Source organism: Callorhinus ursinus, unplaced genomic scaffold, assembly GCF_003265705.2.
Source record: "Callorhinus ursinus isolate GAN/ISIS: 27379988/994484 unplaced genomic scaffold, GSC_fseal_2.0 scaffold13, whole genome shotgun sequence".
In the NCBI taxonomy this organism is placed as follows: domain Eukaryota; kingdom Metazoa; phylum Chordata; class Mammalia; order Carnivora; family Otariidae; genus Callorhinus; species Callorhinus ursinus.
In genome coordinates, this window is record NW_027397075.1 from 6,779,980 (window position 1) to 6,795,479 (window position 15,500).

Below are 15,500 nucleotides of genomic sequence, written 5' to 3' on the forward strand. Positions count from 1 at the left end.
AGATAGTAGGAAGGGAAAAATGAAGGGGGGAAATTGGAGGGGGAAACGAACCAAGAGAGACGATGGACTCTGAGAAACAAACTGAGGGCTCTAGAGCAGAGTGAGGGGGATGGGTTAGCCTGGTGGTGGGTATTAAAGAGGGCACGTATTGAATGGAACACTGGGTGTTATACGCAAACAATGAATCATGGAATACTACATCAAAAACTAATGATGTAATGTATGGTGACTAACATAATAAAATTTAAAAAAAAGAAAAAAATGGGCAAAATGGAGACATTTCACCTAAGAAGACATATGAGTGACACACACAAAAAAATGTTCAACAGTACTAGCCATTAGTGAAATGAGAACACTATATACCTATTAGGACAGTTAAAAAAAAAATGACACCAAATACTGGCAAAAATGTGGAGAAGCTAGTTCTTGCATATATTGCTGGTGGGAAAGTGTAAAATGGTACACTCTGGAAAAAAGCTAAACATACACTTACCATCTGATCCAGCAATTGCATTCCTAGACATTTATCCCAGAGAAATTAAAAAATATGTTTCATGCAAAAGCCTGTCATGATTATTCGTAGCACTATTATCGGTAATAGCCCAGAACTTTAAACAACCAGAAGAGCCTACTTTGGGTATGTCTCTATACCCTGGGATCCTACTCAGCAATGAAAGGGAACATATTTTTTATTTGATAGCGCACAAGCAGGGGGAGTGGCAGGCAGAGGGAGAAGGAGGCTCCTCGCGGAGCAGGAAGCCTGATGCGGGGCTCGATCCCAAGACCCTGGGATCATGACCTGAGCAGAAGGCAGACGTTTAATTGAGCCACCCAGGTGCCCCGAAACGGAACATACTATTGATACAGGCAACAACTTGGATGAATCTCAAGAGCATTACGCTGAGTAAAAAGAAAGCCAAACTGAGAAGGTCACGTATTATATTATTTATATAACATTCTCAAAAGGATCAATTATAAATATTAAGAATAAATTAGCAGCTGCCAGGGTCAGGGGTGGTGGGGAAAGGAGTGGTCGTGGCTACTTCCCTGAGGTAGCACAAGGGAAATGTGGTGGTGGTAGAAAGAATTCTGCATTTTGATGGTGGAGGTAGGAAGATGAATCTACACCTGTGATGAAATGTCAGAACTATATACACATGTTCTACCAACATTAATTTCTGGGTTTTGATATTGTACTAATAATTATGGAAGATGTGACCACTGGGAGAAACTGAATGAAAGATACACAGGACCTCTCTGTACTTATTATCTTTGAACCTTCTGCAAATCTATAATTATTTCAAAACAAGAAGTTTTTAAATGTTACACACCAGGCCCAGATCGTGTTATAGGCAAGTTGTAATATTTTACCATGTGTTCCAGAATAGAAAAATAAAACCTTTCTCTTCAAGAATACAGGAAGAGAAAGAAGCCCAGCTGCACACTTAAATACAGATGTTACTAATACACTAATAAGCAAAATTCAACAATCTCTGGAACCCAAGGGATGTACTCAAGTATGAAAGTTAGATCATTCAGAACCCTTCTGGTGGGATATCTAATAATTGCATTGGAAACATCTTGATCAAAATCCAGAGAAGGACAAGTGACATTGGCAAGATGGCAGGCCTAGAAGCCAAGGCCCTCACTCCTCCATGGAAACACCAAATGTATAATGAAATGGACCAAAGTACTCTGTGAGAAGTCTAAAAGCAGCAGTATCGCCCAAATGAGTGCCCAACCAAGAAAAAGCTGACCTCAAGACAGCAGGGAATCCCATGGTGTTTTTGCTTGCCTGTTCCAATACGGTTTCAAGGAAACCAACCAGTTCCTGACTCCTTCCTCGGGATGGAAGGAAAAGTGTGGAACTTGGCTTATGACGTTTGGACTGGCCTGGGGGCTGCCAGAGGGACAGGGTTCTGTCTCTTCTGCCTCTCCTGGCTCAGAGTGCTGATGAGAAGGGTGGCACAGTCTGGATGTCAGTTTGGAAGTTGCTGAAAGCAGTTATGGGTACCCATGCAAGAGAGGGCTATTGGGAGTCTGCAGCCCAGCAAGGGGCTAGGGGCAACATTATATAGGCAGAGGAACACAATACTGTATCTAAACTGCTGAGGGGCGCCTGGGTGGCTCAGTTGGTTAAGCGACTGCCTTCGGCTCAGGTCATGATCCTGGAGTCCCGGGATCGAGTCCCGCATCGGGCTCCCTGCTCAGCAGGGAGTCTGCTTCTCCCTCTGACCCTCTTCCCTCTCGTGCTTTCTTAGCTCTCATTCTCTCTCTCTCTCTCAAATAAATAAATAAAATCTTTAAAAAAAAAAAGTTTTTTAAACTGCTGAGAAGCAGGGGTGAGGCTCCTAGGGAAATGAAGATATATATTCATATATATGGGTATACTGGGGATGTGGGATTAAGGCACACACATGGGCCCAGGGAAGACACAACCCTCCAAAAATGTTTGGGAGAACCCTGAGCCTCTATATCAGGCTGATCCGTGACGGTGTTCCCCCCGTCTGGGGACAGTCTACAAAGACTGGGAGAGGTGGAGGTCTTTTCAAATGCCCAGTTTCAACAAAAGATGACAAGACATACAAAGAAACAGGGAAGGAGGGCCCATTCAAAGGAGTACAGAAAACCTCCAGAAACCAACTCTCAAGACCCATAGGCATCTCTCACTTACATGGCAGAGACTTTAAAACAACTGTCCTAAATATGCTCAATCACCTGAAGGAGGAGGTGGGCAGACAACTAAATGAAATGAGGAAAACAACGTAGGAGCAAAATGAGAATATCAACAAAGAGAAAGAAACTTTAATAACCAAACTCTGGAGGTGAAAAATCCAGTAATTGACTTTATGCTGACTGTAGGAGATTCACTTTAGATCTGAGGACACACAAAGGCTGAAAGCCAAAGGATGGAAAGAGGTCTTCTATACAAATAGTAACCAAAAGAGAGCAGGGGTGGCTATGCTGATAAAGGACAAATCAAATTTAAGAAAAAAAAACTGTTACAAGGGACAGGAAAGGACATTACATAATGATAAAAGGGTCAACCCACCAAGAAAAACAATTATAAGTATATATGCACCAGACATCAGAGCTTCTAAATATCTGAGGCAAACATGGACAGAATTGAAGGGAGAAAAACATAGTTCTGCACTGAGGGCGCCTGGGTGGCTCAGTTGGTTAAGCATCTGCCTTTGGCTCGGGTCATGATCTCAGGGTCCTGGGATTGAGCACCACATCGGGCTCCCCACTCAGGGGGGAGTCTGCTTCTCCTTCTGCCCCTCTCCCCCAATCATGCTCTCTCTCCCTCAAATAAAAGAAAAAAAATCTTTTTTTTTTTTTTTAAAGATAGTTCCACATTGAGACCTTAAACCCTCCCAACCCACCCACTTTCAACCATGGATAGAACAACCAGAAACATGATCACTAAAGGGAATAGAGAATTCGAACAATACTACAGATCAATTGGACCTAACAAACATACAGCACTCCACCCAGCAAACAGCAAGTTATATATTTTTCTCAAGTGCACATAGAACATTCTCCAGAATAGACCATATGTTACACCACAAAATAAGTCTTTTTTCAAAAGATTTTATTTATGCATTTGAGAGAGAGAGAGAGCACAAGTAGGGGGAGCAGCAGAGGGAGAGGGAGAAGCGGGCGTGGGGCTTAATCCCAGGACCCTGAGATCATGACCTGAACAGAAGGCAGATGCTTAACCAACTGAGCCACCCAGGCGCCCCCACAAAGTAAGTCTTAATAAATTTTTGAAAACCGAGATCACACAAACTATCTTTTCCAATCACAATAGAATGAAATTCCTAGAAACTTAGAACCAGAAATCAATAGCAAGTGGAAAATTGGAAAATCAAAAATTGTGCAAAATTAAACAACATACTCTTGACCAATGGGTCAAAGAAATCACAAGGTAAATGAGCAAGTATCTTGCAAGCATGATGAAATGGAAAAAAAAAAAATGCCAAAACCATGGTATTTAGAGAAAGCAGTGCCAAGAAGGAAATTCACATTCTTTTCCTGTAAATACTTAAAAAAGATCTCAGATCAACAACCTAACATTACATGGTAATGAATTAAAAAAAAAAGTGAACCCAAAACTAGCAGAACGAAGTCACAAAGATTCAAACAGAGAAATGAAATAGTGAATAAAGAGAAAATCAACAGTTTTTCTTTAAATCAATAGAACTGAGAAAACTTAGCTAGATTGGCTAATTAAAAAAAAAAAAAAGAGGATTCACCTAAAATCAGAAATGAAATAGAGGACATTGCAGCCAATTTTTACAAAAATAAAAAGGATTTTAGGAGTACTATGAACAATTGTATGACAAATTGGACAACCTAAATGAAATGGATAAATTCCTAGAAACCTCTAACTTGCCAGGACTGAATCATGAAGGAATAGAAATCTGAACAGCCCTGTAACTAGTAAGAGAATGAAAAGAGTAACTAAAAACCTCCTCACAAAGGAAAGGAAAACAAAACAAAACAAAAACAAAAACCTGCCCAAGACCAGATGGCTTCACTAGTGGATTCTATCAAGCATTTAAAGAATGAAAAGCTATCCTCCTCAAACTCTTACAAAAAATTGAAGAGGGAACATGTCCAAATCTACTCTATGAGGCCAGCATTCCCTCTATACCAAAGCCAGAGAAAGACACTTCAAGAAACAAACTACAGACCAACACCCCTGAAGAATATAGATGAAAATCCTCAAGGAAAGAAAAGAGTATTAACAAACAGAATTCAGGAGTGTATTAGAAGGATTATACACCACAACCAAGTGGGATTTATTCCTGAAATGCAAGGATGGGTCAACATAGGAAAATCATTTGATAGAGTAAAACACATTACCAGAATGAAAGACAAAAACCACATGCTTGTCTCAGTTGATGCAAAGAAAACATGTGAACAAAAATTCAATATCCTTTCATAATAAAAACACTCAAAAAACAGACTAGAAGAAAATTTCAACTAATAAAAGGCACACACGACAAGCCCACAGATAACATATCCAATGGTAAAAGACTGAAAGCTTTTACTCTGAGATCAGGGTAAGACAGGGATGTCTATATTGGCCTCTTCTATTAAATATAGTACTAGGAGTGCTAACCGGAACAATTAGGCAAGGAAAAAAAAAAGCATCCAAATTGGAAAGGAAGACATTATCTCTGTTCCCAGACAAAAATGAACATATAAATATATATAAAACCTATGTACCTGCAGAAAACCCTAAAGATTATACAGACACTCTATTAGAACTAATAAATTTGGCAAAGTTGCAGAATACAAAATTAACACAAAAACTGGCTGCATTTCTACACACTAACCAAAAGGAAATTAGGAGAAAAATTCCATTTACCATCTTATTAAAGGACATAAAATACTTGGGAATAAACTTAACCAAGGAGCTGCAAGACCTGTGCACTACGAACTATAAAACATTGCTGAAAGAAATTAAAGACAGAAATAAATGGGAAAATATCCCATGTTAATAGATTGGAATACTTAGTGTCATTAGGATGTCAATACTACTCATTAGGATGTCAAAACTACTCATTAGGAGGTCAATACTTAAAGGAATCCCCATCAAAATCCCAATAGCCCTTTAGCCCTTTTTAACAGAAATTTAAAAAAGCAATCAGGGCACCTGAGTGGCTCAGTCATTAAGTGTCTGCCTTTGGCTCAGGTCATGATTCCGGGGTCCTGGAATCGAGTCCCACATTGGGCTCCCTGCTCAGCGGGAGGCCTGCTTCTCCCTCTCCCACTCCCCCCGGCTTGTGTTCCCTCTCTCGCTGTCTCTCTGTGTGTCAAATCAATAAAATCTTTTTAAAAAATCCATTCTAAAAATCATATGGACTCTCAAGGGCCCCCAAATAGCCAAAGCAATCTTGAAAAAGAGCAAAGTTAGAGGTCTTATACTTCCTGGTTTCAAACTTATAACAAAGCTACAGTAATCAAAGCAGTATGGTATTAACACAAAGATACACAGACCACTGGAATAGAATAGAGAGCCCAGAAGGAAACCCTTGTGATTTTCGACAAGAGTGTCAAGACCATTCAATGGACAAAGCACAGTATTTCCATCAAATAGTGGGGAGGTAGGGTGGGGGGCAGGGATGGGTGTCTACATCCAAAAGGATGAAGTTGGACCCTTCCTTTATACCACATACAAACATTTGCTCAAAATGGATCAAATGCCTAAATATAAAAACTGAAACTATAAAGCCCCCGGAAAACAGGGGGAAAGCTTCACGACATTGAATTTGGCACCAAGGGCACAGTCATCTAAAGAAGACAGGCAAATTGGACTTCATCAGAATTGAATACTTCTGTGCACAAAATGACACAATCAACAAAGTATAAAGGCAACTTATGGAATGGGAGAAAATATTTGCCAATTTTATCTGATGAGGGGTAAATAGTCCGAATATATAATATATAGAGAACTCCTGCAAACTCACCACCAACAAAACAACTTGATTAAAAAATGTTCAAAGGAGGAGCATGTGACTCTTGATCTTGGGGTCATGAGTTCGAACCTCACATTGGAGATTACTAAAAATAAACTTAAAAATGTTAGAAAAAATGGTCAAAGGACCAGAATAGACATTTCTCCAAAGAAGACATCCAGACAGCTGACAAGCATGTGCGAAGATGCTCAATATCACTCGTCAGGGAAATGTGAACCAAAGCCACAATGACCTATCACCTCACACCCATTAGGATGGCTACTATATTTAAAAAAAAAAAAAAATTAGGAAATAAGTGTTAGCAAGGATGTGGAGAAATGGGAACCCCTGTGTACTCTTGGTGGAAATGCCAAAAAAAAAAAAATGCACCCACTCTGGAAAACATTATGATGATTCCTCAAAAAATTAAACATAGAATCACCATATGATTTACCAACTCCACTTCTGGGTATATACCCAAAGGAATTGAAAGTACGGACTCTAACAGATTTTGGTACCTCCATATTTGTAGCAGCTTTATTCACAATAGCTTAAAGGTACAAGCAACCCAAACGTCCACCACAGATGAATGGATAAGCCAATGTGTGATACATACAATGCAACATTATCCTTAAAAAGGAAAGACATTCTGACACTTGCTACATATGGGCGAACCCTGAGGACATTATGCTAAATGAAGGAAGCCAGTCACAAAGAGACCAATACTGCACGAATCCACTTAGAGTCGTCAAAATCATGGAGACAAAGTCTCCCACTGCTGGTGGAGGGGGGAAAGGGGGGTCACTGCTTAACGGGGACAGAGTTTCAGGTTTGCAGGATGAAAAAAAAAAAAGTTCTGGAGGTGAATGGCGGCAATGGTCACACAACACTATGAACGTCCTAAAGAGCGCTTTCCTGCACTTATACGTGGTAATTAGAATTGTTTAAGGTAAAGAACGTTTACGGAGCACCCACTCCATGCTAGGCATGGTGATACACCAATAAGCACTGTACTTCTAAGCAAAGTAACTATAAAAAAAAGAACACATTTAAGGAGCCAGCATTCTAAGAGCAAGAACTGGCACAGACGGACACCCAAACACGTGGGAATTTGTAACCGGGTTTATCTGACACAGACTGAACATTTTGGCAGGAAGCTAGAAAATATCTAAAAAGTATATCTCATCTGGAAAAGAACGAAAAATATCTCTGTAAAGGACAGAAAAGGTGTCGAATAGAATTCTTTAAGGTTCATATTTCATTTTTTAAGAAATTTTAACCCGTGACCAATAGGCGGGGACCCCCCCCCAGAAGCAGATGCTGTGACGTGTTTGGTGTCTAGACTTTTCCGTCACAGTTGGGTGGGGACACATCAGAAGCCGTGTGAAGTCAGCAGCCAGATAAAGATACGCTGTCTCTGCTTCTACCGCATGCTCTATCGTCAACCCCCTCCCATCTACTCCAGAAAACAATGAAGGATAAGAGATCTGAAAGAACTTTTAAAAAAACTCACCTGCTAATGGCGACTTGCCTAGGGAGGGCGCCCAGCGTCCGTCACTTCTAAGTTGAAGAGCTCCACACTTTGGTGTGAGCCACAGATTCCAGGCCTGAGGCTGGATTGCTCTCAAAGTGGAGGGAAACCACCCAGAGGTCACCTAATACTCTAGATCCATCCGAATGTCCCTGTGCTTTGGTGACCTGGATATCCTCTCTTTATCCTTCAGGAGTCAGCTCAGGCATGACCCCCCCCCCCCCGAACTTCCCTTCACACCCACTTTGGGTTGGGTGCATCCCCCGTGCTCCCAAAGCCTTCCTTGGGTGCTGTGGTTCAGCCCTCCCCCTAAGCTGGGAACCCCAGGGTGGGGTCGAGGTTGGGGGGACACCATGTCTTGGTTCTCTGCACCGCAGGTGTAGGGAACCACCTGACCGTACCTCCTGTTCTTTTCCAAAGGGGGAGAGGTCCTTTTAATGCGGGTTCCCCTGGGCCTGCTGCTGGGGACTCCCCATCCTCTGGGCACACAGCACGGCCTTCTCTTCTCTTTCCAGTTTGAGACTGTGCCTAAGCCAGCACCGGGCGGCCAAGGATTTCAGACTCCTTCACCTTCTCTCACCAATCCCAGCTCCCCAGCAAGGCCAGGATTCTTGGCTGGGACAGAAACACCAGCATGAAACGCCAGGAGGGTCAGGGATCACGCTTCCTCCACATACAGCAAAGGAGAGCTCGGAGTCGAGGATTTCAAAATACTTCTGGGGATAATGAGGTTCACAGCTGGTCGGGAGGATTCTCTCCCTCCGTCTACACCTGCACTGCTCTCTAGGAGACAGCCTGGCCCCCTGGGCCCACCTCTGCAGATGGACCTCCATTCCAGCAACTGTTCTTGTGCGCGAGGTTTTCTCTCTTGCTCAGCTGCTATGTCTGAGGCCTCCACTGTGTGAGCCTGGCCTGCCCTGGGGTCTTCCTGGCTCGGGATCGGCTTTCCCCGCCCTCTACAGCATCTCCCTTAAGACATGAGGCTCCTTGAAGTGGACTGATGGTCCCCAATTCCTTCATCATAGGCCTGTTGGGAGAGTGTCCCTCTTTAGGGTAGATACTGAATCTGGAACTGAATTGTTTTTGGGGGGGCACTTGAGAGGGCCTTTTTGAGGGGCTGGTTTCCACAAACACCTGCTAGGGGCACCCAGGCCCCAAAGATACAGCCTTCAAAGCTGTTCACTTTCTTTGGGAAGGCAGACTTGTCCGTTAACTTTTGTACTGAAAAGTAAATCCGGCAGAATCCCTTAACACAAACACTGGATTGATGGGGCTAATCATCCACTGGAATGATAGGAGTGGCTGTGAAATCTGCCCACCAGTAGGAGGCCCCCCAAGCTCTCTGTACCCAGAGTCCTAAGGTCCCGATTCTGGAACAAATGGCAAAGCATCAGACACCAGGAATGGGTCAACCAGAATGTGAGACGCCAGATTCAGGTGCCCAGGCCTCCCCACACATAAATCCCCAGCACACAGCAGATGCTCAATAAAGTTTAGAAGAAGGAACTCTATAGAGAGTTTGAGAATTTTTTGAAGATGGAGTGAAAGGGGCCAGCCCAGTGCATTCCCAGACGCTGGAGGGACGTGGCAGGGGAGGGGTGCTCTGATTTGTTGAGCATGGGCTATACTGTCATGGGTTACCGAAAGACCCCAGAGTCCGGGCACTACTCTTTGAAAGATGTTTGATCTTTTCTTAGACCTTACAGTAGCCCAGTGAGGAGGCATGCATGACCCCATGTAATGGAAGAAGCAGGCTCAGAGAGCCCAGCGGACTTACACGAGGTCACCCAACCAGCAAGATGGCCAGGCTGGCGCTGATCTGGGCCCTTTGGACCCTCAAGGCTGCCAGCATCAGCCACCACCTCCTACATTTGCAAGAGCTGTGCTCTATATAGTCTACCATTGACATGAAGAGTCAAGTGCACATTCGCCCTGTTCCAAGACACATCCATAGTGCTTATTGATTTTTCCTTACTGCACATTAAAATGCCCGATGAGCCATGTCACACATGATCAGAAACGCACCCACAACCGTCAGCCGCGCTATGCTAGGCCTTGTTGCAGGGAACTCGGCCCAGGAAGAAGAGGAAGGAACGAGACTGTTCGCAGTGGAAAGCAAATCACTGGAATATTGGAGGGGGGCTGGGCAGAGGCTGAGCAGTTCAGAGTTTGATGCGCCCATGGTTTATAACCACACGACCTCAGTTTCTAGATCTGTTCAAAGGATCGGTGATTTCCAGTCCAGACAGGAAACTGCAGAAGGTTCCCAACCTGCCTCCCACACTCTGTCCCCAGCCAAGCATTTACCAGGAAGACAGCGGTAGGCTGGGCACGCGCCCAGACCCCAAGGGGGAAGCTCAGTTTTCCTTTCTCAAGGCAGATTTGACGGCACCAACACTTTGCAATTTGGAGTGTATGGCTGGGTGTGCACGCACGTGTGCAGAATTTAGAGAAAAATGGATGGGACAGGGAATGATTCCATTGAAAATACCTATTAACAGGTCTACAGCATATAAAGAGCAGGTACAAATAAAATTTTTTAAAATCCAGTCTCCATGGAGTGACTTGGTAAAGGAGAGAACAGGCAAAAGAAGAGAAATACAGCTAAGGGGTAAACATTAGGCAGAAAATTTAATTTTACTGGTAACCAAATACAAATGAAAGTAACAATGATAGTTTTATTACGCTGCAGAGTAGGTATTTAAGTAATAATACCCAGAACCGGTGAGGCTGTGGGCAAAACCAGAGCCCTCAAATTCCGTAACTGGCAGTTTGAATTAGTACCTCAGGAGTGGGTTTCTAACGTCTTTTTAAAACCATTCATTCCTTTGACCTAATAAGTCCCACTCCTGGGACTTTATCCAAAACCAGGGAGGGAGGGGAAATAGGAATGATTCCCAAGAATTTCAAAATAACTTCATTATTCAAAATGATGAAAAATTACAGACCGCTAACAGGGAAATGATTTTTTAAAGTTGTGGTCTATTAATTTGATACACTATCTCGAACTCATTTGTCAAAAAGTCCAACATGAGGCAATATATTAACATGAAAAAAGATTAGCCTCTAAGTGAAGCAGAAGACAAGACTGCATACAAATCTGCACTAAGAATGACCGCATATGGACAGGAACTGGTAGGGGATATAGGAAAATGGAAACAGCTCATATAGGAAGAGTGATCACACTGTAGGTGATAGTTTTTTCTTTTAAAAATTCCTCTTGGGGATGCCTGTGTGGTTCAGTCAGTTAAGTGTCCAACTCTGGGTTTTGGCTCAGGTCATGATCTCAGGGACCAGATCGAGTGGGGCGTGGAGGCTGCTGGATATTCTCTCTCCCCTTCTGGCCCTGCCCGCACCCCACATGCTTCCTCTCTCCCTCTAAATGTGACTCTTGATCTCAGGGTTGTGAGTTTGAGCCCCACATTGGGTATAGAGATCATTAAAAGGAAAAATAAACTTTAGGGGCACCTGGGTGGCTCAGTCGGTTGAGCATAGGACTCTTGATCTTGACTCAGGTCTTGATCTCAGGGTCATGGGTTTAAGCCCCGTGTTGGGCTTCACGCCCAGCGTGGAGCCTATTAAAAAAAAAAAAAAATTATTTAGAAAGAAAAATAAACGTAAAAAAAATAAAGATGCCTTGTATAATTGGTATGATGCTGTTTGTCCCAGAGATTTTTTTTTTTTAAAAATTGAAAGGAAGGGAGAGGAGAATGAGAGATAGTATTTAGTGAGTATAGAGTCTCAGGGAAGATGAAAACATTATGGAAGTGGAGAGTGGGGATGATTGTACAACATCGTGAATGTGTCTGATGCTGCTGGATGAGAGACTTAAAAATGGTAAATTTTAGGTTATGTGCATTTTACTATAGTAGAAAAAAATAGTAGGAAGGAAATATAGGCTCAAGGGAATTTTTTTGTTTCTGAAATCCGACCAGTTGGGGGTAGCCATGATATAAACAGCCCCTATAAACAGCCATGTCCCTGTTTATTGGGACAGAAGCCTGGAGGGAGAGGGGGAAGGTGGAGACGGAGGAGCATGGAGGAGGCAGGTGACCCCTTCCTACTTGAAGCTGCTCTCTGTCTTCAGGAAGAATTACATGCAGGTCGTTTCTTGGCGGAAGCTTCTGTAGGGGAGGGTAAAAAAAGGTTTTTGCTCTACCCATCTTGGGTTCTGTGGCTGGGGCCCTATCAATTATGCTGACAAGAGACAGACTGGCAAGAGGAAAACAGAAGTTTATTAGCATGTGCATCAAGCATGCACACGGGAACACTCACATGAGTAACAGAGGGAGAGAGGAAAGAGAGAGTTAACAAAAGAACAACACATTTTTAGAGAAGAGACAAGTCAAAGCAGAAGGACTTTGAGCTCCTAGAGGCAGAACACTGAGGGAAGATAGATATACTGGGAAACTATGGTGGTTAAGGCTAGTCTTTAGCTGGGTTTGTTATGCAGATCCCTCTGGTGATGCTAAGGGACTCGAGTTTTCTCCAGGGATTAACCTGTGCCCTTCCAGGCAGGGAGGGGAGGGAGAAATCTCCATAAATTTAGTACTGCTCTAGGCAAATAGGGGAAGGGTGGAGAGCTTTTCCTGTGTCTGCTTCTTCCCGGTTGCCTTCAGCCTCAAATCCTTATCCCCATGGGGCCTATTTTCAGGCAGCACCTTCTGCTACCCTTCCCCTCTGTCACTCCCGTTCTTGCCATCTGTGGGGCTTCCGACCAAATTAAAGCACATAAAGAGCAAGTATCAATACATTTTTCTTTTTTTCACAAATCTAGTCTCCATGAGATGGTTTGAGTGAAGCCTGAGTTTTACAACAAAAGGGGGTGAGGGAAAACGGCTTATGTTTGACCACTGTCTAAATAAGGAGGAAACTGACCCAGTCAACACACATCTTGGGGAAAACCATGTGAGCTTTTATTACCTAACTTCAGTTCTGGATTATTCTTTAAAGACAGGGAAGGGGGTAGAGGTTGAGGTCAGATTGAAGCTCTCTGGCCAGCATTTCCACCCTCAGGGGAGGAGTAGAGCCGATGTTTGGCTGCTGAACGCAGAGGATGCTTTCCAGTGACTTTCTGTTGCCCCAGGGGCTCTGGGAGATGATGTATATCGTAGCCTGTTTCTCCAAGAACAACTTGGAAGAATGTAGCATTTTCTGAATGTAAAGCTTTTCAAAAATTAGAGAAAAATGGTAACCTTAAGTCAACTTAAGACTTGTTTTATTTGTTCGTGGGGAAGGGGGTTTAAACTAATCAAGACAAGAAGGGGGCTGTCAAGGCCACAGTCTAGGCAAGCAAACTTGAAGGCCTAGAGGAGACAGATTTTCTGGGGCAGGGGGGTAAGTACCAACAAGAACCTGAAGGGGTTCAGAACAAGTCTTCCCAAAATGTGCAACTTTGGCACATGGACTATTTTGCACTGAAGGCAACTGAGACCCTGCAAGCTCAAGAGAATGTTGCCCCTCCCCTAAGTACTCAGAAGAATCTAAACTGAGGGGTCTTTCCCAGACTAAGGGCTATTACCAGAGATAAACTTTATCTGCATGATTCATCTGTATGGCAGGGCAAACATCTCATTACCAAACATCTGCTCTTCCTATTGCCCTGCCAATGCCCTCCTCCGCCTTTGAAGCGCCAGACCCACACCCTGTCTCTTAGCTCAGGGCAGCATATAAACCTCATTTTTCCTTTCTGTCTTTGAACCTCTCCTGTGTACTCCTGTGGATTCCCATACATATAAAATTAAATTTGGTTTCCTCCTGTTAATCTGTCTCATGTCAATTTAATTTTTAGACCAGCCAGAAGAATCTGTGAAAGGTAGAGGAGACCTTTTCCTCCCCAACATACCAAAAAGGGAAAATAGCTATACCAGAAGAAACTTGGGAAGGTTGTTGCAGAGATACCACCATTCCCGAAGCCCCATGGTGGGAGGGGAAAGGAGAAACCTCAGGCATGGATCCTTTCCCAGGTGAAGGGAACCAACCTAAAGTAAACCTTTAGGAATGCTAATCTCAATGCCATTTAAATTGACCCAGGGCGGGCACCTGGGTGGCTCAGTGGATTGAGCGGCTGCCTTCGGCTAGGGTCATGATCCCGGGGGTCCTGGGATCAAGTCCCGCATCTCGGGCTCCTTGCTCAGTGGGGAGCCTGCTTCTCCCTCTGCCTGCCACTCCCCCTGCTTGTGCTCTCCCCCCCCCCCTCTCTCTGGCAAATAAATAAATAAAATCTTTAAAAAAAATAAATAAATTGACCCAGGGCCTAGAGGAGGAAAAAACACTTCCAAGTTTTTTATCAGGGTCATTGATATCGAAAGCCAACAATTACAGCACAATAAAGGAAAACCACAGATGAACTTCACTTACATAAAAATCAAAGCAAAAATCCCAAATACAGTATTAGCAAATAAAATCCACCATGATCATTAAAGGGAGAAATCACCAGAACCAAGTGAGACTTGTACAGTATAAGGACACCTTTTAATTTACTTTATATTAAAGTATTAAAGGAGATAAATCACGCGTATCATAGACGCTGAGAGGCATTTGACAAAATTGACCATTTATAACAAAATCTCTTATCAAATTAGAAAGAAGGATGCTTTCTTAACATGATAAAATTACACACATAGACTCACACATCCATCAAGCCAAAAATCAGCATCATCTGTAATGGTTGGAAGCAAGAGAAGTTTCCATGAGACTCTGGAACTAAAGAATGCCCCCTATCACTACTATTTTGTTTGGATGATTCTAACTGATGAAAGTAGTTAAGAGAGGGGGGGAAAAAAGAAATCTGAGGAGAAAGAAAGAAGAGAAATAACTGTTTACTCTGGAGAGTCCAAAAGAAGAAATGGAAAAATGTGGCAGATGGAAAGAGATTTCACTAAGGGATTAGGGTATGGAAGCAACGTACCCAAATACCTAGCCTTCCTATGTACAAACAGTAAGCAGTTGGACAAGTTAACAAAAGAAAATGTCCCGTTTACAACAGCAACCCCCCACTCCATAAAAGTGCCAGGAACAAACGCACTGGAATGTATACAATCCAGATGGAGCAATCTTTTTAAAGCCCCTGGAGGAGAAAAAAGACTTCAAATGTAAAGAAAGCTGTATTGCATATGTTCTTATCTAGAAAAAACTCAATGCGAGAAAGGTGTAACTGTCAATATTGAGTGTCGGGGAGGATGTGCAACTGGAGCCCTCACACATGGTGGGGTTGTGAGATGACGTGGCCACTCTGGAAGGAAGACAGGTTGGCAATTTCTTAAAAAGTTACACACCCTTTTGCCATACGGCTCAGCAATTCTCCTAGGGTTGCTACTCAAGAGAAATGAAGATGTGCACTCACACAAAGACTGGTGCACGATTACCCACCGACTGCAATGAATGAACAGGCAAGGTGTGGTGTGTCTGGACTATGGAAGGCTGCTCAGCAGTGAAAAGGAATTACTGGTATACCCACTACAAGAGAGATGAATCTCGAACACAGTAGGCTGGGTGAA

At 43.2% G+C, this 15,500-nt stretch overlaps 1 protein-coding gene across 1 annotated transcript in view; it reads left to right on the forward strand.

Annotated features, from left to right (window-relative positions):
• Nucleotides 1–9,499, forward strand: part of LOC112811463 (uncharacterized) — a 142,873-nt gene extending 133,374 nt beyond the window's left edge. Inside the window, exon 73 of the mRNA XM_073900261.1 lies at nt 8,517–9,499. Coding sequence (XP_073756362.1) covers nt 8,517–8,521 — 5 coding nt within the window. The 3' untranslated portion in view covers nt 8,522–9,499. The remainder of the gene's footprint in view (nt 1–8,516) is intronic.
• Nucleotides 9,500–15,500: the final 6,001 nt, after the last annotated feature.